A 22,889-nucleotide genomic window follows, 5' to 3' on the forward strand; every position below is an offset into this window, starting at 1 on the left:
ACAGCCCCACTTCGAGAGGTACCACAAAAGCCTCTCCGCTCTGAGTCTGACTGCGTTCAGACTATCCAGAAACTGGCCAGAGTGAGAGGTTTTTCGAAACCTGTGGCTAAAGCTATCGCCACCGCGAGGAGACCTTCATCAATCGCGGTGTACCAATCGAAGTGGGCAGCTTTTAGGAGCTGGTGTAAGAAGAAAGGAGTTTCCTCAACCACGACCTCTGTGAGCCAGATCGCCGACTTCCTACTTTATCTCAGACGAGATTTGAAGCTTGCAGTGTCGACCATTAAGGGCTACAGAAGTGTTTTATCTGTGGTTTTTCGCTATAGAGGTCTTGACCTAGCTAATAACAAAGATCTCCATGATCTATTGAGATCTTTTGAGACCACCAAGGTGCCTCTGCCAAAGTTGCCTTCTTGGAACTTAGACGTGGTCCTGAAGTTTTTAATGTCAAGTCTATTTGAACCTCTTCACACTGCGTCTTTGCGAGACTTGACGAAGAAGACTGTATTCCTAACTGCTCTGGCGACGGCGAAGAGAGTTAGTGAGATACAAGCTATTAGTAAGCATGTCGGCTTCAAAGGGCATAATGTGGTCTGCTCTTTGGGTATGACATTTCTGGCTAAGAATGAAAACTCCTCCAAACCCTTGGCCTAGGCGTTCGAGATCAAGGGTATGGAGGCGAGATCATTGGTCAGAGCCAGAAAGAGTCCTGTGTCCTGTCAGGGCTCTAAGAGAATACCTTCGGAGAACAAGGAATTGTAGAGGTTCTGCGGAGAACTTATGGTGTTCGGTCAACGAGACCAGGATATGCCCATGTACCAAAAGAATGCACTGGTGCATTCTTTTTAAGGAACACCATAAAGGAGGCGCACTCATCTTGCAAGGACAGTGACTTTGGACTGTTAAGAGTTAACGCTCACGAGGTGAGGGCTATTTCGACCTTGATAGCCTTCCAGAAGAATATGGCCCTCAAAGACATTTTTGAGTGCCACTTTTTGGAGGTAAAACTCGGTGTTCGCCTCGCACTAAACCTACGGGAGGTGAGAACAACGTACGAAAACTGTTACTCTCTTGGGCCATACGTCGCCGCATACACTATTTTGGGGGCAGGAGGTAGCACTCATCCTTTCCCATAGAAAAGGGTAGGTGAGTTTTTTTATCTTTGTAATGTTTATGGTCGTAGGGTCGGCCGCCGAATGCGGACTTCCCTTCTATTAGCCTTTTTATGTGGGAGTATTTTGTTAGGCTAACTTAGGTGGTGGTTTTGCCTTGTTGCCCTCAGAAGTATGGTCATGGTCTAGTCACATTGTGGTCACGTCTCCGTTGACAGATCATCTAGAGCGCACCAACTACACAGGTCACTACCTTGTTGGTAACTCTAGTGAAGCAAGATGCAGGCTTGGGTGGCAGTAATCACGAAGTCAGCTATGCTAACAGGTAAGGAACCAAGATGTCAATCATCTACATGTATATGTTTCCTAAAATCCTTTTCTGTCTCTCCCACCGCCAAAGGTGGGATTCAGCTATATATATATCTGACAGGTAAGTTTCATGAACAAAATGATATTGTTAAGATACAATAAAGTTTGTTCATACTTACCTGGCAGATATATATATTTAAAGTACCCACCCACCTCCCCTCAGGAGACAGTGGAGATAGAAATCTGATAGAAAATGGGAATGGTTCCTGATACCCGCCTCCCAGCGGCGGGAATGGGTACTAACCACCCTACTCCCACTACGTGTGTCTTAGTTTTTTTAGAAATTCTGTCGGACTTCAGAGAATACAGCTATATATATATCTGCCAGGTAAGTATGAACAAACTTTATTGTATCTTAACAATATCATATTTATTTATTGTTGACTCTGCATCAAAAACTGAATTTACTTATTGTTTCTGCATAAAAAACTGAATGTATTTATTATTAATTCCACATCTAAAACTATTTAGTTATTTACTAATGATTCCACATAGAAAACTGATTTTTTATTACTAATAATTCACATAACCTGAATTTATTTTTTGTTCATGAACCTTACCTGCCAGATATATATATAGCTGTATTCTCCGAAGTCCGACAGAATTTCAAAACTCCCGGCACATGCAGTGGTCGGCCAGGTGGTAGTACCCATTCCCGCCGCTGGGAGGCGGGCGTCAGGAACCATTCCCATTTTCTGTCATATTTTCTGTCGCCGGTGCAGCCAACAAGTGTTTTCTGCACCTCCGTCATTGGATTTTGGAACTCTTTTGGTCACTTGAGTATCCCGATTGATTTTTTGGTTATTTGATTTGGATCGGTGGTTAGGCATACGCTAATTGTGGATTGATTTTGAATTTGGCTTGATTTTTCCTTTAACTTGAGATGTCTGGATCTAGTTCGACTAGCGCCAGAGTATGTGGTGTGGAAGAATGCAGGTGAGGCTACCGAAATCTTCGGTAGACCCTCATACAGTGTGCGCTAATTGTCGGAAACATGTTTGTGTGTCTGATGATCGCTGCAATGAATGTGAGAGTATGTCTGATTCTGCGTGGAAGGCGTATGAATCATATGTGTCTAAAATAGAAAGAGATAGGGTAAGAAGGAGGTGTAACGCCACGTTACACATCCAGTGGAATTTATCCCGTCCTAAATCCTGTGATCGCCTTCGGGCCCTACATTAGTGTCTGTGGAGGGTAATACCCTATCAATGATTCTTGAATCTTTGCGTAGCCTGGAATCAAAAGTGCAAGCATTAGAAGGTGTTAATAGTGCAGTGGTGTGAGTGATAATGCTCCGAGTGTTGCGGAAGGGGGGTCGGACAAACGATCTGACGTTCCTTCGGCAAGACCTGGGGGCGCTTCCCAGGCTTCCAAAGTTCGTAAACGGATCTTGAAAGAGTGTTTTTCGTCATCAGAATCGTCCTCCCCGCGCAGCGGTTGGAGCTTTCGGAAGCGGTCGCGCCCTTTGAAGAGGACAAAGACGATAGATGTCGCACAAGCGGGCCGCCGCCTTTGATTCCTCAGAGGAGGACGCTGCACATCCCTTAGCCCTTACCCCTTCTGTTTTGGCGGTCGTCTCCAGAACAATTCGAAGACTCTCCACCGAAAAAGAGAGCAAAGGTGCAAGATGTTGCACAGGCGACCGGCACCTTTGGTCTAAGGGAGAAAGACGCTTCACGTCCTTTCTCTTCTTCTGTGTTGCGATCGTCGCCGGAGAGGATGTCTTTTGACGACAATGCTTTTGAGCGCCCTGGTTGCGCTAAGGATATACCTGTGGCGGTCCATGTGAGAAGGAGGGAGGGCTTCCCCTCGCACCCTCTTCTTCTCACGGATCAGCCCTAAATCGAAGAAGATTGAGAATTTGCAACATCAAATTGCCTTATTAGTTGCAGAGAAAGAGGATAATTCACTGTCACAGGAGGAGGATGATAAACTGCCAGTCAAGAGATCCAGGCAGTCTCCTTCCTCATCGCCTCGCTTTTTTCTCCTGTTACCTCGCCTTCCAGATTTCGTGCACGAAGGTCTGCAGAGCACGACGTTAAGGCGGCAGCGAGACTTGACGCCAGGCCTGACGTTCGACTGGGCGCTCGGCTTGACGCCGGGCGGGACGCTCGGCTGGATGCCAAGCGTGACGCTCGGCTGGATGCCAAGCGTGACGCTCGGCAGGATTCTCGGCTGGACGCTCGGCTTGACGCCAGGCATGGCGCGCAGCTGGACGCACGACGTAATGTTTCTTCAGACATTCGCCGAGATTCGGAGGATAGTAATGAATCTGAAGAAAGAAAACTTGTCGGAGGAATTAACTGAAGAACAATCATCAGCAGTATCTTCAGATTACCAGGTTTTGGTTCAATTGCTTCGAACCTCCTTTGAAGAGAAGTTTAAACCTGAAGCCCCGCAGTCGCCTCCTTCACAATTGCTATCGTCTAAGGCTATCAAGACTCCAGGATTGTTGAAGATGGCTACTTCATTATCAACAAAAAGGGCTTTTAAGAAAATGCAGAATTGGATGGAGTCAAGAAAAGCCCGAAACAAGAACGCTTTCGCCCTACCCCCTTCAAGACTGACAGGGAAGGCAGGTCTTTGGTATGAGACAGGGGGGGAGATAGGTTTTAGAGCCCCTCATCGTCCCAAGGTGACTTCGCTACCTTGGTAGATGCACCGAAGAGATCCCTTTTGTCGACGACGAAGTGCCTGGACCCTTTCTGAGATGGACCATCATATGAAGGGACTCTTCCGTACGATAGAAGTTTTCAACTTTTTGGATTGGTGTTTAGGGGTCTTGGATAACCGGTCGCGTAGTCCTGATTCGCTTAGCCTCGAGGAGCTGTCTAGCGTGCTTGCGTGCATGGACAAGGCCGTCAGGATGGTTCGGAGGAGTTGGCTTCGCACTTCTGCACTTCGATTTTGAAGAAGAGAGCGGCCTATTGTGGTTTTACTGCAAAGGCGGTCTCTATCTCTCAAAAGGCAGAATTGTTGTATGCGCCTCTTTCGAGCCATCTTTTTCCTCAGGCTATGGTCAAAGATCTGGCTGTCAGTCTACAAGAGAAGGCTACCAAGACCTCCTAGCTCAGTCGGCAAAGCGTACGGTTGTTTCTTCTACGTCGGCACGGGCGCAACCGTTCAAAGAAGCAGAAGCCCTTTCGAGGTGGAGTTTTCCTCGAGAAAATCTTCCCGAGGAAGTACACGTTCCAGAGGCAGAGTCTCGGCTAAGATCAGAGGAAAGAAATGAACCAGATATCCTTCAGCCACCAGTGGGAGCCAGGCTTCGACTATTCTCAAAAGCTTGGATAGAAAGGAAGGCGGACAGCTGGTCGCTCAACGTCATCAAGCGGGGGTACAAAAGAATTCCACTTTCTTGAAACCCTCCCCCACTGTGCACGACACCCAAGGATTTATCCCCTATTTACCATCAGGAGAAGCACAAATACTTTTCGATCTGCTCGAGCAGATGTTGGAAAAGAGAGCGGTGGAACAGGTCGTGAGACCTGGAATCTCCAGGCTTCTACAACAGGATATTCCTGGTGCCGAAACAGTCAGGAGGTTGGCGACCAGTCTTAGATGTGAGCAGTCTGAATCAGTTCGTACAGAAGCAAAAATTCAAGATGGAGACACCTCAGTCAGTTCTTGGGACCTTAAGACCAAACGATTGGATGGTTTTCATTAGACCTTCAAGACGCGTATTTCCACGTCCCCATCCATCCACAGTCGATGAAGTATCTTCGGTTTGTCCTAAAAGGGACAGTTTATCAATTCAGGGCGCTTTGCTTCGGATTGAGCACTGCCCCTATGATCTTCACGACTTTAATGAAGAACGTGGCGAGGTGGCTTCATCTTGCAAATATCAGAGTCTCTATGTACCTGGACGACTGGCTCATTTGTGCCTCCACTCAAACGCGGTGTCTGAAGGATCTTCAAACAACTTTATCGTTGGTGAAGTCCCTGGGACTACTGGTGAATTTCGAAAAGTCACATCTGATTCCAACCCAATCCATCTTGTATCTGGGGATTCAGATGGATTCAGTGGCTTTTCGAGCTTTTCCGTCCCAGGGACGTCAGCAGCAATGTTTAGACAAAGTGACAGCCTTTACCTAAGGAAAGATTCGTGCTCGGTGAGGGAATGGATGAGCCTGCTGGGGACCATTTCCTCGCTGGAGAAGTTTGTTTCCTTGGGGAGACTGCACCTCAGACCGCTACAATTTTTTCTCAAGGAAAATTGGAAAGAAAGCAAGAATCTGGATATGAGCTTAAAAAATTTCAAGAGAGGTAAAACATCACTTAAAAATGGTGGCTAGATCCAGTGAAGTTGTCGGAGGGCGTGTCTCTCAAGCTTCAGAGCCCCGACCTAGTGTTGTTCTCCGACGCGTCCACCACGGGGTGGGGAGCAACATTATGGGGGGGAGAAAAGTGTCAGGCACCTGGAGAGGGGAACAGGTGTCCTGGCACATAAACCTAAAGGAAATGGCAGCCATCTTTTTAGCTCTCCAGTTTTTTCCAAGAAAAAGTCTCTCATCGAATAGTCCAAGTCAACTCAGACAACACCACAGCTCTGGCGTACTTGAAGAAGCAGGGAGGAACACGTCTCGGTCCCTTTTGCACTGGCAAAGGAGATCTTGCTGTGGGCAAGGGCACTGGACGTCACGATCCTTACAAGGTTTGTAGCAGGAGTAGAGAACGTCCGGGCAGATCTCCTCAGCAGACGAGGTCAACTTCTGCCAACCGAGTGGACTCTGCATCAGGAGGTATGCCAAGAGCTGTGGGGGTTATGGGGACGTCCGCTAGTGGACATCTTTGCGACGTCCAGAACGAAGAGGCTTCCACTGTACTGCTCCCCAGTACTAGACCCAGCGGCAGTGGCGATAGACGCACTTCTCTGGGACTGGACGGGGATGGACCTGTACGCCTTTCCCCGTTCAAGATCCTAGGGGAAGTCATGAGGAAGTTTGCGGCGTCGGAAGGGACGAGAATGACTTTGATCGCCCCGTTCTGGCCGGCGAGAGACTGGTTCACAGAGGTCATGGCCTTCGTAGTAGACTTCCCGAGGACGCTTCCAGTAAGGACAGATCTACTCAGACAGCCCCACTTCGAGAGGTACCACAGAAATCTCTCCGCTCTGAGCTGACTGCATTCAGACTATCCAAAGTTGGCCAGAGCGAGAGGCTTTTCTAGGTCAGTGGCGAAAGCTATCGCCAGTGCAAGAAGAGCTTCATCCAATGCAGTGTACCAATCGAAGTGGGCAGTCTTCAGGAGTTGGTGCAAGAAGAACGGCATTTCCTCCACCACGACCTCTGTGAGCCAGATTGCTGACTTCCTTTTGTATCTGAGAAGGGATCAAAAACTTGCAGTCTCTACAATCAAGGGTATAGGAGTGTGCTTTCAGTTGTCTTTAGGCACAGAGGCCTGGATTTGGCGGACAACAGAGACCTTCACGATCTCTTGAGATCTTTTGAAACAACGAAGGTTCAACAACCCAGGTTGCCGTCTTGGAACTTGGATGTAGTTCTGAAGTTCCTCATGTCCAGTCCATTCGACGCCTATGCATACAGCTTCCCTGAAGGATGTTACTAGAAAAGCTATCTTCCTGACTGCTCTGGCGACGGCAAAGAGAGTCAGCGAGGTACAAGCGATTAGCAAATACGTGGGCTTTAAAGGTTATAACGCGGTTTGTTCCTTGAGCCCAACGTTCCTGGCAAAAAAATGAAAATCCGTCCAACCCTTGGCCTAGGACCTTCGAAATTAAAGGGATGGCCGAAATCATTGGGCGTGAGCCAGAGAGAGTTCTGTGCCCTGTCAGGGCTCTAAAATTCTACCTAAAGAAGACTAAGGATTGTAGAGGTCTTTCGGATAACTTGTGGTGTTCGGTAAGGAAGCCAAATTTACCAATGTCGAAGAATGCTTTGGCTTTTTTCTTGAGGGACACCATCAAGGAAGCGCATTCATCCTGTCAAGAAAGTGATATGAAAATGTTGAAGGTGAATGCGCATGAAGTGAGGGCTATTTCTACGTCGGTAGCCTTCCAAAAGAACATGGCACTTAATGACATCTTGAATGCCACATTTTGGCGTAGTAATTCAGTGTTTGCCTCTCACTACCTTCGGGAGGTGAGGACTACATACGAGAACTGTTGCTCTTTGGGCCCATATGTCGCAGCAGACACTATATTGGGTACAGAGAGTAGCACTCTTCCTATCATTTAGGAAATAATATGTTAGTTTGGACTTTTTAATTTTATTTCTTTTTATTTTTTATTTTTAGTTTATTATTCTTATTTAGGTGTTTAGTTTATTGTGGTCTTGGGTCGGCCGCCTTAGGCGGACTTCCCTCCATTAGCCTTGGTTATACGAAGTTTAACCAGATAGGCTAGGTCAGGTGGTAATGTTTTTGCTTCGCCCTCATAATAGGGTAAAATGTTTTTGTCACATTGTGGTCATGCACCCGTTGACAAATCATCTGGAGCGCACCAGCTATATAGGTCACGTCCTTGCTGCACCTCCAGTGAAGCATTAACAGCATTCGGTGTCTAATCAACACCTATATGATCTGTCACATTGTGGTCACGCTCCCCGTGACAGTTCATTAGAGCGCACCAGCTACACAGGTCACGTCCTTGCTGGCACCTCTAGGAATGCATTACCCAAAAAATTGGAGGTCTATAATGTAGGATCTAGTTGTTTTGTGGTCACGCCCCCGTTGACAGATCCTCTAGAACTCAACAGCATCGCAGGTCACTACCTTGCTGGAGTCTCTAGTAAAGCAGAAGCAGACTTGGGTGACGGTACTCACGAAGTCAGCTATGCTAACAGGTAAGGAACCAAGATATCAATCATGTAAATGGAATTGTTTCCCAAAATCCGAGTCTGTCTCCCCCTTCCTCCAAAGGTGGGATTCAGCTATATATATATCTGGCAGGTAAGGTTCATGAACAAAATGATATTGTTATGATACAATAAAGTTTGTTCATACTTACCTGGCAGATATATATAATCAAAGTGCCCACCCACCTCCCCTCAGGAGACAGTGGCACTAGAAATATCTGACAGAAAATGGGAATGGTTCCTGACGCCCGCCTCCCAGCGGCGGGAATGGGTACTACCACCTGGCCGACCACGCGTGTGCCGGGAGTTTTGAAATTCTGTCGGACTTCGGAGAATACAGCTATATATATATCTGCCAGGTAAGTATGAACAAACTTTATTGTATCATAACAATATCATATTATTGATTCCTCATCAAAAACTGTGAATTAATTTATTACTGATTCCTCATACAAAGCTCAATATTATTAACACATAAAAAATTGCAAATTTACTTATTATTGATTCATGAGCACACTTAGCTCTTTGTTAGCTTTTGGTATATCAGTCAGTCATGACTTCTTATTCATTCACGACCTCACAAAATGTCTTGCCTAATGTTGTCCTCCTCCTGATGTTATTAGTATTGATCTAATGCCAGTATTTCTTTGTTTCACCAGTTAGCATATGCTGCGTATTTACCACAGTAGTTTTAACTTCATAGTTGTTCTTGACAAGAGAATTAAAATCCCCCCCAAATTTTTAGGTTGGTATTCCTGTGGGCGAAATGATTGTTGTTTTCAATGCCCGGCCGCTTACTGACAATAAGAAGTCCTTAAGAGATTATGGGGTAAAGGATGGCGAACTGGTGTTGGTCATCCGAGGAGATGTACTGTTACAGAGGGCTGCAGAGCATCTCCAGCAGCAGCAACAAAGAAGACAACAAAACCAAGAAACACCTATGGGTAAGAAGTCTTTATAAGGTAAATAGTGTTCTATTGACAGTTTACTAGATGTCTCAGTGGGGAGCGGGTGGCTGTTATCATTATTCAGGAGAATTTTTCAAGCCTGGCTTTTTTTTTTTTCCTTAGATATATATGTCTAGGTTTCATGATGATAGGCTGTTGGGATCTCAAAACAGATGTGAGTCAGATGTATCTAAGAATGGCATTCTGTTAAACCAAATTTATGTCTCCTAATGAAGTTATAAAGCGGGCAGTTCCCGGGTTACGAATGGGGTCTGTTCCTACGCCACGACTTAAGCCGAAAAATGTCATAACCCAAGACACCATAGAAAATCGTAAATAAACCTTACTTTCAATCCTTTGGATTTCTTGAAAACGACATAACCTGCATGTTGATTGAGTTTTTCATAAAAAACTTCAAAGTTTGGACTATTTTGCCATTTTGGAGCCTTCTTACAGTTCAGTCTTCCATCAGACTGGCATTGTAAGCTTGGAGCATGTGCTGTAACCGGGGAAATTATTTTTGATGAATATATTTGAAGAGAGTCGTAACCTTGGAATGATGTAAGCTGAGTCTGACATAACCCGGGGACTGCCTGTAATGATGTAATATATTACAAATTTAAGAAAAAAAAAATTTGTTTGCACAAGTTTCTATTTTGTGTTGACAAAGTTTTAGTTTTAAGAGAGAGATCTTATTTTTTTGTGCTCTGTAGTCTCTCTTGTTATCTGTAAACAGACCCTGTGATTCAAGGCCTATTATCCACTTTAGTTATGGCAATTTTAAAAATATAGGATGGTCTGTATCTTATCAGCTTGATGCATTGTCATCCATGAATAATTTCAACTCATTTTCGTTTATTCATTTCTCCATCACAGAAATTAACCAGATTGACTTCAGTTCCATACGCTTGCCTTCTGGTACAGCCCAACCTGTGTCCGACAACTCATCAGCTGTAGGTCATGGCACCAATAGCCAAGGTCAGGATGGTGAGGAGCAAGACGTGGGTGGTAGTGACTTTCAAGATGGGGATTTGGGCCTGGGCAGTGCAGGTGGGAATGTTTTATCCAGTATTAACATGAACTGTCCCGATTGGAGCAGAGTTGTAGTAACCAAAATACCATCCTGTGCGCATTGCTCGCACAATTTCACAACAGGAGTACAGTACTTTACGGAGCGGGATACTAAGGGAGGAAATATGAGACAGGCTATCTTAAGGAGCTTGTCATTCTGAAATTCTCTAGAGATAATTTATACCAGACTGCAACTCAGCTTCCGGGTGACTAGTATTGCTGTGACTTCTTGACTGGACCCACATAACCAGCTAATTGTTTTTAGTTTTTGTAATATTTTGTGTTATTTTTTAAAAATTGTTTTGTAGATTGTCCAGTGTATTTTTTTTTTACTGATTAAAAAATCTTCTGTTTTTGCGAGGTTGGCCAATTACCAGAGTCAACCCTAAGTTTGGCTGAGTAAGCTTAGAGTTAGGATGCTTATTTCCATGTTCAGAATTCCAGCAGTTCATTGATTTTACAAAAGTGTCCTTATTTATAATGTCTTTGAGATTTTCTTGATTGAAATAATTACTCTCTAGTTTATGAAAGAGGGCAAATATGTCAAGTATATATCAATGATTGACTGTAGCAAATAGGATAAGCCTTCATAATGTGTTGTCAAATTTAAGGAAATTGAAGTTATTCATGCTTAAAAATATACATTATGGTACTGGTTTACATGAGCCCCAGTTTTTGGAATGACAAAAAGACTGCTAAGAAATTAAGTTAGCAGATGCATAAATAGTTAGCTGGTATCTTCAGTGCCTCTTGTCATTTAGTGATTGTCTTGCCTTTTTTCTTTGCCAAGTGTATTTATGCTGCTGGAATATTGTTTGCTTTTTCTTTTCCTTTCATTATACCTTCCCTTGTTTTGAAGGACTTAATTGCTCTCCCTTTTTTTGTGCTAGCAAGCTACTACATGTGTTTAGTTTGTTATGAACTTTGTTTATTTTTGTATTCTGCTTGTCATCTAATTATCTGATAAGCTCATGCTGGTACTTACACTTACCAGCAAACTGTCATATGTGTACTTTCTGCTTTACAAGTTGGCATAAACTTGGTAGGCTTACTTTCTGGAAGCAATTCTACATATTTTATGAGATTAACATATTTTCAAGGTACTTGAAAGTTGATTGGTTTTTACAAATGTTTGTGAAAATGATATTGTTAAACTACAATAAAGTTTTGTACATACTTACCTGGCAGATATATACTTAGCTATAGTCTCCGACGTTCCGACAGAATTTCAAATCTCGCGGCACACGCGACAGGTAGGTCAGGTGGTCACCTTACCCGCCGCTGGGTGGCGGATGTACGAACCACTCCCGTAAGCTTGTCAGATTTTTCTCTTCCACCTGTCTCCTGAGGGGAGGCTGGGTGGGCCATTAATCGTATATATCTGCCAGGTAAGTATGTACAAAACTTTATTGTAGTTTAACAATACATTTTTGACATGAACTTCCCTGACAGATATATACTTAGCTGATTGGCACCCTTGGTGGAGGGTAAGAGACAGCTCAATAATACAGGTAAGACGGGAAACAACTAATGTTGTAGGAAATAAAAACCTTGGTTCTCACCTTTTCAGGATGAAGACTTCATAGATACTATCTCTGAGTCTGCATTGCCTGGAGAGCTACAGCTAGGACGTGACCTGATGCTGAAAGACTCTCGGATCTACCACTGGGATATGTGATCCCCTATTGTGGTAGAATCCAAGTCGGATGCTGTTAGAGGGACCTTGTCCGTTACCTAACAAAGATCCTTACACTACCTCTGCAAGGAGCCAAAACCCACCAGACCACCTAACCAAAATACAAAGGGTTAATATACGACAAAAAGAGGTGTGCCTCCTGCAACCTCTTTCAGACAACCAAAAAACAACAATATAAAATATAGGGTAACATATATTTACACAGGATAAGTTTCAGCTCCCTGCCCCAGCACCGAATCCGCCGATACGAAAGGACCCAAGGCGAAGCATTTATCATATGTGATTTTTACATCACGTAGGTATGGTTTGCGAAAACCGATTGGCATCTCCAAAAAGTCGCCTCCATCAAGTTCCGCACAGACATATTTTTTTCTGAATGCAAGCGAAGTTGCGATGGCTCTCACCTCGTGAGCTTTCACTTTCAGTAGTCTAAAATGATACTTCCTTCAGGCAACATGTGCCTCTGTAATAAGGCTTCTCAGAAAAAAGGAAAGAGCATTCTTCGACATGGGCCGAGTGGGGTCTCTTTTACGGAGCACCAAAGCACATCTTGATTAGCCTTAAGTTGTTCCTTCCTCTTAAGGAAATACTTCATAATTCTCATAGGGCAAAGAGTTCTTTCAGGCTCTTCCCTACTAGAAAAGATAAACTACGAACTTCAAAGCTCCTGGGCCAAGGGCGTGATGGGTTTTCATTCTTTGCCAGGAAACTTGGAAGAAACGAACACACCATAGAATCTTCCTTAAACCCTACATTGCCCTCAATAGCTTGGGGAGCTCACTCACTCTCTTAGCTGTAGCTAGGGCCAAAAGGAAGATAGCCTTCTTCGTCAAATCCTTGAAAGAGGCTAAGCCAGGAGGTTCGAATCTAGACGATCCAAGGAATTGTAGGACTACGTCTAGATTCCAGTTCGGTACTACATGAGGACGCTTAATGGTTTCAAATGATCTAATAAGATCATGCAGGTCCTTATCATCGGATATATTTAAGCCTCTATGCCGAAATACCGCCGCCAACATACTGCGGTATCCCTTAATAGTTGACACAACCAGATGACATTCTTCTTTGAGGAAAATAAGGAAATCCGCAATTTGGGTCACAGAGGTACTGGAAGAGGAAATGTTCTTCCTCTTGCACCAACGTCTGAAGACATCCCACTTTGACTGGTATACACGCAAGGTGGAAGGTCTCCTCGCTCTTGCGATTGCTTTAGCAGCTGTTGCTGAAAAGCCTTTCGCTCTGACCAAACTTTGGACAGTCTGAAACCAGTCAGACTGAGAGCGAGGAGATTTTTGTGGTACCTGTTCGAAGTGGGGTTGTCTGAGTAGATCGCTCCTTAGCGGGAGCGATCTTGGAAGGTCCACCAACCATTCCAGTACCTCTGTGAATCATTCTTGGGCCGGCCAAAAGGGAGCGATTAATGTCATTCTCGTTGAATCGGACTCTACGAACTTCTTGATGGTTAGCCCCAGGATCTTGAAGGGGGAAGGGGGGAAACGCGTAGACGTCGAGTCCGTTCCAGTCTAGAAGAAGAGCATCTATTGCTACTGCCTCTGGATCCGATATCGGGAGAGCGTAAGGATCAGCCTCTTGTTCTTTGACGTGGCAAAGAGGTCTATGTGTGGCCTGCCCCATAACTTCCACAGGCTCTGGCATACATCAGATGAAGGGTCCACTCTGTGGGAAGGACCTGATCTTTCCTGCTGAGGAGATCTGCTCTTACATTCCTTTCTCCCTGCACGAACCTGGTGAGAAGCTTGATTCCTCTTTCTTCTGCCCACAGAAGAAGGTCCCTTGCTGTCTCGTACAGGGAGAAGGAATGCGTCCCCCCCTGTTTCCTGATGTATGCCAGAGCTGTAGTGTTGTCCCGCGTTGACCTGCACTACCGATCTTATGACTTTGGGCTCGAAAGCCTTCAGAGCCAACCACACAGCCATCAACTCCTTTCTGTTGATGTGCCAGGCTACCTGGTCCCCCACCCACCCGGTACCTGACACTTCGCTGGTTCCCAGAGTTGCACCCCACCCCATGTCCGACGCGTCGGAGAACAACACCAGGTTGGGGGTCTGTGATTGAAGAGACAGTCCCTTCGCAAAGAGGTTGGGATCTGTCCACCATAAGAGATGTTTCTTGATGTCCTGGGATAACGACAGGGAGAACGTCAAATCCTGAGAACGACGACTCCAATTCCGATGAAGAAAGAATTGGAGCGGTCTCAGGTGCAACCTTCCTAGGGAAACGAATTGCTCCAGGGAGGAGAGCGTCCCCAGCAGACTCATCCACTCCCTCACTGTGCATACTTCTTTCCCTAAGAAGGCTGTTACTCTCTCGAATCCTCGGGCTATCCTTTCCTGCGAGGAAAAGCCCGAAAACTCAGAGAGTTCATCTGTATCCCGAGATACACACACTCTTGCTCGGGAATTAGTGATGACTTCTTGAAATTGACGAGAAGTCCCAAAGCCTTCGTCAATTCTAAAGTTACTTGTAAGTCCTTCAAACAACGATCTTCTGAATTGGCCCTTATTAGCCAATCGTCGAGGTACATGGATATCCTCACCCCTTTCAAATGAAGCCATTGAGCTACATTCCTCAAAATCCCCGTGAACACTTGAGGGGCCGTCGAGAGGCCGAAACACAGCAGCCCACTGAACCTGAAAAATTTCCCCCCCATCATGAATCTGAGAAACTTCCTCGAGGAAGGATGGATCGGTACGTGGAAGTAAGCGTCCTGTAAATCCAAGGAAACCATCCAGTCCCCTGGACGAAGTGCTGCCAGCACTGATGAAGGCGTTTCCATCGTGAACTTCTTCTTTTCTACGAAGAAGTTCAGGGCGCTTACATCCAACACTGGTCTCCATCCCCCTGAGGACTTCGGAACTAGGAAAAGGCGGTTGTAGAAGCCCGATGAATGATGGTCTGTCACTAGTTCGATAGCCCCCTTCTCCAGCATCTGATCTACTGCTAGATGGAGAGCTTGATTCATGATGGGGTCTCTGTACCTGGCCGTCAGTTCCCTTGGGATGGTCGTCAAGGGAGGTCTTTCGACGAAAGGGATGAGGTAACCTCTCCTCAAAATAGAAAGGGTCCAAGGATCCGCCCCTTTTTGGGCCCAGACTTCTGCAAACTCTAAGAGTCTGGCGCCCACCGTTGTTTGAAGGACTTGCAAGTTATTTGGGGGCTTTAACAGACTTGGCGAAAGTCTTACCCCTTCTTGAAGGTCTACGACCTCTAAACGTAGAGGTTCTTGATGAAGATGCCCCTCGAAAGGGTTCTCGAACACTTGCCTTTTCCTTCTTAGCCTTGGTAGGGAAGGAAGGAAGGGCGAGGTTTTCTTGCCGACTGTGCCAAAAGGTCCTGGGTGGCTTTGGCCGAAAGTGACCTCGAAATGTCCTGCACTCGATGTTTCGGGAACAACTGAGTAGACAGAGGAGCAAACAGCAAAGAAGACCTCTGAGCATGGGAGACCGACTTCGTTAAGAAGGAACAATAAACCGACCTCTTCTTCACGATCCCGGCCCCATAAAGGGAGGCGATTTCACTCGCTCCGTCTCTTACCGACTTGTCCATACAAGACAAAACACACATAAGGTCTTCTGGCGAAATTGACTCTGGCACTTCAAATTTCTTGGCTAGGACTCCCAACGACCAATCAAGGAAGTTAAATACTTCTAGCACTCTAAACATACCTTTGAGCAAATGATCCAATTCATTCATTGCCCAAGTCGTCTTAGCAGAGTTAAGGGCAGTTCTCCTTGTCGAATCTACCAGCGCCGAAAAATCCGAATCAGCCGAAGACGGTAGACCCAATCCTAAGGGCTCTCCTGTTTCGTACCAGAAACCAGCGCGTCCTGATAACTTCGAAGGAGGAAAAGCGAACATCGTTTTCCCCGCTTCTTCTTTGGAAGCCATCCAGGAACCAAAACTCCTCAGTGCCTTCTTCATAGAAAGAGTTGGCTTCATCCTCACACAAGAAGAACTCTTCGCTGTCTTCGCCGTTTGAAAAAAGTGAGTGAGGAGAGGAGGATCCGTAGGCGTAAGGGAATCCCCAAAAACTTGTAAAAGTAGCTCTGTAAGCTTCTTGTAAGAAGAGACCGCAGCAGAAGTGTTCGGTTCCTCATCCGAACCTTCTAGGACGTCTTGTCGAGGCGAGCGCGGAAGATCCTTAGGTGACGAAGGGATCCTAGCAGGAGTTGAGCGAGAGGTTGGAGAACGCCCTCTCTTAGAAGAGTTCACATCCACTGGAGAACGATGAGAAGATCTGGGAAGTCTACGATGAGACTCCCTCTTCGAGGTATACGGAATCTCAGCCGAAGGAGAGGTAGGGCTCCTACTCCGAGAATCCTCGGAAACATCCACAGGGCGCTTACGAGGAGGCGAGCGCCTACTATACTCTATGTGCCTATCCTGAGGCGAGCGGCTGCCAGGAGAAGAGCGCCTATCGAGAGCAGAGCGCTTGCGCGGCTCTCCATACCTATCCAGTTGCGTACGATCAACGGAGGTTCGACTGGAAGGCGAAATGTGCCTACTAGGAGAAGGCTGCTTGCGAGACTCTTGACGTCTCACAAGAGGGTAACATTCAGGAGAAGGGCGCTTCAAAACTAACGAGCGCCTACTTGGAGAAGGGCGCTTCCGGGATTCCTGGTGCCTACCAAGAGACAAACGTTCAGGAGAAGTGCGCCTAGAAGCGGGAGAGCGCCTACACGGAGAAGGGCGCTTGAAAGACTCTTGTTGTCTGCCCCTAGGAGAATAATCAGGAGTATGACGCCTTAAAAGAGACGAGCGCCTACTAGGAGATCCATGTGCAGTAGGCTCTTGGCGCCTACCTTGCGGGGAGCGGCTAACAGTAGGCCGTCTATCATGCACACGACTCCTACCAGACTCTAGATGCCTGTCAGGAGAGAAGTCACGATCCGACACTCGAGGAGAGTGACATCTGGAAGAAGAACGCCTACTTGTATAAGGGCGCCTTCTAGAATCTTGAGGCTGCTGAGGAGAAGTCTCACGCGAGGGAGTTGAAGAAATCGCGTGATGAGCAGGTGCAGTGCGCTTACCGGAAGCGGGAATCCAATCTGGAGAAAAAACTTCTTTCTCCATAGAGCGTCCTACCGATGTTTGGCGCCTTGAAATCGAAAGAGAGCCAGGCGAGCGAGGGCGCTCACGCGAGCGAGGGCGCTCACGCGAGCCCCCACCTTCATACGAAACTTCCCCATATGAAGGAGAACGATCCTCTGAAGAGCGGCGCCTAGATCTCTTGATCGGAAGAGAAACGTCCTTCTTCCTACGTGATCTAAACTGCTAGAGAGTCTGCTAGCGCCGTGATCTGAGCTTGAAGTCCCGCGAGTACTCTCGTAGGAGAATCTTCTTGTTCTTCCTCGGAAGCAGGCGCCGAGCGCGGAGCGCGAGAAGAAGAACGATCACAGGATCTCTTGGTTTTCTTCGCCTCCACCGACGATTCTTCCGGGAAAACCTCCGGACTAGAAGCCAAAGGACTGCAGGGAGCCTTCCAAGCCCTCTTCAACGGGCGCGACGCATCCGGGGAGTTCCAACCTCTCTTCGGAGAGGGAGACGACGAAGAGGAGAAGCATTGGCGTAGGAGCTCCTTCTTGTAGCGATCCGAGGCAGCCTGGGAGCGTACTTCAGGATCTGGCCGAGGGGACGCCTGACCGGTGGGGGCTCTCCCTAGCCCTCCTGCGGCTTTCGACTTTCCTACTCCACTGGAACTGGGAGTCTGGAAGAGGTCTAGGCCTAGAGGCACTAAGGAGCCGGTCAGACGCACCCTCCACAACACTGGGGACACTGCACTGATCACTAACACTCTCCTTACCTTCCAACTGACGAATCTTCTGATCCAAAGAACGATTCTTGGCTTTCAGAGCTGCCGCCTCCGAAGGCGAATCTTCGGCTTCGGTGCGGGGAGCCGGGGCTGCAACTTGGGAAGAAGGTTCTAATTCTACGTTAGTACTATTAGGATCCACATCCAACTCACTCATTCTAGATCTGCTAGAACTTCTAGAGGAAGCCTTACGCACTCTATCGCGTTCCAACTTCCTAACATAAGAAGAGAGAGCCTTATATTCTTCTTCATTCAATCCCTTACATTCACTACAAGGGTTAGCAAAAGCACACTCATTCCCCCTGCATTTCATGCAAACCGTGTGGGGGTCTACCGAAGCTTTCGGCAACCTCACCTTACATCCTTCATTCACGCAAACCCTAAACAAAACCGAAGTTTTAACTACCGATTCTAGATCAGACATCGTTAAAGAAAATCAAACTCAAATCAAACCGGTCCACAATCAGCGTATGCCAAGCCAAACAAAGCGAATACGTCACCAAAAGAAGTCCAAATTAACTCCAGGCAAACGAGAATCGAAAAACTATCGAGGAACCGACAACAGTTGTTATCGTTCCCGCGACAGAGAAAAATCTGACAAGCTTACGGGAGTGGTTCGTACATCCGCCACCCAGCGCGGGGTAAGGTACCACCTGACCTACCTGTCGCGTGTGCCGCGAGATTTGAAATTCTGTCGGAACGTCGGAGACTATAGCTAAGTATATATCTGTCAGGGAAGTTCATGTACAAAATTAACTTTTGACTTATTAATTTTGAATTTTGGTTATTAATTTGAATTTTGGTTGGATATGCCATTGAAAATTTTTTATAGACACTATGGTGCTTTGTCTTATAAGAGTATGCAAACCCCTCTGATTTTATCTGCCTTGGAGTGAAATACTATGTTTTTATACAAATTTTTCCATGCAAACTTGTTAATTGTACTTAGCCCATATTAAGGTACATCTTATTAACCATTCATAACCCAAATTGTTATTTAGGTGGGAAGCTGAGATGTTGAAGGCCCCTCAGTGTTTTAGCATTTCTGTAGAGCCCAAGTGTTTATAAAATGGATATTCCAAAACCATAGAATGTGAAACAAGGTGCTCTTTTTTTTAAGAAAGTGTTTCAGGATGCAAAAAGCAGACCGCATACTTGCAACATGAGATTTATAGTGCAGTCTTTCTTAACAGTATCGTGAATAAACAGTGAAGATAAGACCAAAGAGTTCTTAGCCTCTTCTGCTGGTAAAGTTTTGAAAATCATCAAAACTGGTGACTGGCTTATTTGAAACTTGTTTCATCAAGTCATATTAATGCTAATATTCAAGAAACTTGCCATAGCCAAGTTCAAAATTGAAAAGTTCTTTCCTACTCCCCTCTGGAAATTTGCTATCTGAATGCATTACTTCTTGAGTAATTGGTTCTCAGAAGATACAACCTGATAGCTCTCCTGAACAGAGCAAGTAGCCCTATTCCTTCCAGGAGACAGAGGATGTGGGAGATGACAAAGGGAATGAGAAAAGATCCTGGCTTCTAGCCATTTGGATTTTTGTAAAGTTGGACAGAAAAGACAATCTTTCCTTGCATAACTTGATTGCAAGAAAATGGCTTAGTCTTGCTAGTCTGTCTATAAAAAAAAGGACAATAAGTAGAGGAATAACAACATTGGCTGGGATGATGCTCCTTTCACTAAATTATTAGATAGGCTCTGCTTGACTTGTCTGTCTATTTTTTTTATAGGCTCTGCTTGACTTGTCTGTCTATTTTTTTTATAGAGGACATTTTTGTTTTTACCGTGGTATGAGAAATGCTTTTAAGAGCATTTTGACTGTATGCCACCATCACTTGAATATGTAGTCTCATAAAACATTAGGCTTTTTTTATAGAGGACATTTTTGTTTTTACCGTGGTATGAGAGATGCTTTTAAGAGCATTTTGACTGCATGCCACCATCACTTGAATATGTAGTCTCATAAAACATTAGGCTTCAAACTTCCAAGTCCCAGTAGATATTGTGAGAAGCAAACACTCTAGGTTTTGTTATTAATTCATCATAGCATTCACTTCTGGAAAGTGACTTTTTTTTTTACTGTAATGTTATGCCAATATGCATAATCCCTGTCCCACTTGGAAATTCAGACTGCAACAGATCCATCAGTAATGGAATTTAATCATAGCTGCTATTTCTTATTAATTTTATGATGTTCTTTGAACTATTATGGAATGTTGAAGTATACTAGCTCATGCTCAGAAATCTCATTATTTATTAATGAGATTTTTGCATCTTGAGCAGAAAAATTTATTTTGCTGAAATTACCAAAAAAAAAAAAAAAAAATTTTGAACTCAAGTTTTCCTAAAATCATCAAATTATATGTACCGTAATATCAGTTGACAGAGAGTTTCTAAGTTATCTGGAGAATGGAAAGTGTTGACAATATTTGCTTTTAAAAGTTTAACTCTTTTCAATGATTGATTACAGTAATGCAATGGGAACAAATTTTTTAAATATACTCAGTGAACAGGGAATGATATGTCCTACCTTCATTGTAGTAGTACATTAGATTTGATCAATTCCATATACATATTATTGTCACTATAAAACAGAAATTTCTTTTATCTAGAAGTATATAAGAATTGTTTTAAGAAAGAAAAGAATTAAATTTCTTGTCAATGTTAAAAGATGACATTGTACATTAAACCGTCATTTTATTGCACAAATAGGTCCAAGATGGTATGGGATTAATAAACAGCCTAGGCTATGTGATTTAATGTGGTTTTCAAACTACTGCAGTAGATTTGTTGTCATTATATTGTTATTGTTATATTGAAAGAAATATTAACTTTTACCCCCTCACATTTTAGGCAGTGGACAAGACGATCCTGCTGTTATCCGAGACATGCTTCTTGCCAACCCAGAACAGCTAGCTCTCTTGAGGCACAACAACCCTAGACTGGCAGAAGCTCTGACTAGTGGTGATTTAGGTTAGTTCTGATAGTTAAAGTGATGCTTCAGGGAATGATTTCACTAGTACAATACTGTAATTAAATAGAAACGATGTCTTGTATGTAATAGCCTCCATTATTTATTAAATCCTGGTCCCTTAGATGTTTGTATTTAATAGCCTCCATATTTTATTGAATCCTGGTTCCTCTGATGTTAATTACAAGTGAAAAAGTGTCATCATTAGATTTACAATAAGTTTATTAGAATTACTGTTCGGTACGCAAAAGTAGTTATAAAATTTTCCTCATTATTGTTTGTACATTTATAATACTGTACAGGGTATTTAGATTCATGATGAGAATTAGCCAAATCTGAAGTATTCGGTATGGGGTCTTGCAAACCACTTGCCAGATTCCGTAGCCTTGAGTATATCTGAACTTAATCGAGAAGCTAAGCTGATTGAAAATTAAAGTTTCCAGATGTTTTAACAACACCATACAGTAGTGTTATAATGTTTCTATATGCATTGAAAATTGCATGACAAGTCATCAAGAAATTTTATTTTTTATTATGTTCCAGAAAAGTTTGCTTCTGTTTTAAAGGAACAGCAGGAAATCAGGAGGGATCGAGAACGCCAGAGGATTCGGTTGCTCACAGCTGATCCCTTCGACATGGAAGCTCAGCGTCTCATTGCAAACGAGATCCAGCAAGAGGTTAAAAAATGTCCTTCTCTTTATAATCAAATTATATGGTACCTTAGCAGGTTAAAATTCCTTAAAATGTAATGAATGCAGTATAAACTCATTTTTAATATACTTTCATTAATATGCAAGCCTTAAAATTATTTAATGCTTTTGTTTCCAGCCTAGATTGAATTGAGCTAATAGCTATTTAGTATTGACTGACATTCAAGCCATTCATCAGAGGAACCTGTTGATTATGCATATTATGAACTTATTGCATTTAAGAATATATGAATTTCTGAATTTATGTAATACTATTCTCTTTTGGTTGCCAGTATAGGAGATAAACCTACATAATGGAATATCGTAGGCCACAATTACAGTAGTTGTTTTATAAATCAGCCTTATCATAAGGTAGTTGGAAGTTAACATTTAGTTTTCACATTTTCTCCTTGTGATTTGTAATGCAACTCCCTTCAATTTACAGAACATCAATGCCAATATGGAGGCAGCAATGGAGTACAACCCTGAAATATTTGGGAGTGTTCATATGCTGTATATAAACTGCAAAGTGAATGGTCATAATGTCAAGGCCTTCATTGATTCAGGTAAGAGGAAATCATGGAAGAAGCTTCTGTGGAATTTTTCCCACTAGTATTGGAGATACAGTGGTACCTTGGCTCATGAACAAATCGGGTTACGAAGCAATGTAAAGAAATTTTTGTTCCAGTTTGCGAACCGTGCTTCAAGCCACGACCTAATTACAATAGGCCAACCTTTTCCTCCTCTTTATCTATCCAATTTTCTAGTTAGACTAACCCCTTTTCCCCCATCTCCTTATCTATCCCATCTTCTAGTTAAGTTAAAAAAAAAGGAAAAGAGAAAGTTAAAAGTATTGTTGTTAGTAATATTATACATGTGTAAATGCTTACAGCCAGAAACAGCAGTTTTCTATGAACACCTGAATCTGATAACATCAGCGGTTTGCTTGCATTTCAACCATCTTACAGTAGTAAAAACTAACCGTAGTTATGTTACAAGTGACGGTAAGCAGAATAGGACTGATATATTTTTACACTACTATATCCTTATTTGCTATGGAGAAAAGATTGGCAAGGGCATATACTGCTAAATTTAAGCTGCAAGTTGTTGTTGAAGCTGAGGAAAGAAAGTTCATCTGCTAACGACTTATCATGCATTGGCAACATGGATGAAACTCCCACAGACTTTGGTATAGTACCATCAAACTCGACCGTAAACAAAATATGAGAGAAATGTGTTTTAATCAAAGCTATTTGGCATGAAAGAACATATTTTACTTTTTTCACTCCGATCAAAGATAAATACGTAAAGCTTGTACTATTCTGATGAAATCAAGTGGAAACCAAAACGTATGAAAACCGAGGTTTGACTTAG

General features: G+C 44.1%; 1 protein-coding gene across 2 annotated transcripts in view; it reads left to right on the forward strand.

The window, feature by feature from the left end:
- Window positions 1–22,889, forward strand: part of LOC135210227 (protein DDI1 homolog 2-like) — a 75,621-nt gene that overhangs the window by 6,973 nt on the left and 45,759 nt on the right. Inside the window, exons 2-6 of one of the 2 annotated variants that reach the window (XM_064243071.1) lie at window positions 9,042–9,240; window positions 10,120–10,221; window positions 20,709–20,828; window positions 21,370–21,503; window positions 21,961–22,081. In XM_064243071.1, coding sequence (XP_064099141.1) covers window positions 9,042–9,240; window positions 10,120–10,221; window positions 20,709–20,828; window positions 21,370–21,503; window positions 21,961–22,081 — 676 coding nt within the window. Of the gene's footprint in view, window positions 1–9,041; window positions 9,241–10,119; window positions 10,294–20,708; window positions 20,829–21,369; window positions 21,504–21,960; window positions 22,082–22,889 lie in introns of both variants that reach the window. The other variant, XM_064243070.1, reaches the window with a different exon arrangement.

The sequence above is a fragment of the Macrobrachium nipponense genome, chromosome 39 (assembly GCF_015104395.2).
Source record: "Macrobrachium nipponense isolate FS-2020 chromosome 39, ASM1510439v2, whole genome shotgun sequence".
In the NCBI taxonomy this organism is placed as follows: Eukaryota; Metazoa; Arthropoda; class Malacostraca; order Decapoda; family Palaemonidae; genus Macrobrachium; species Macrobrachium nipponense.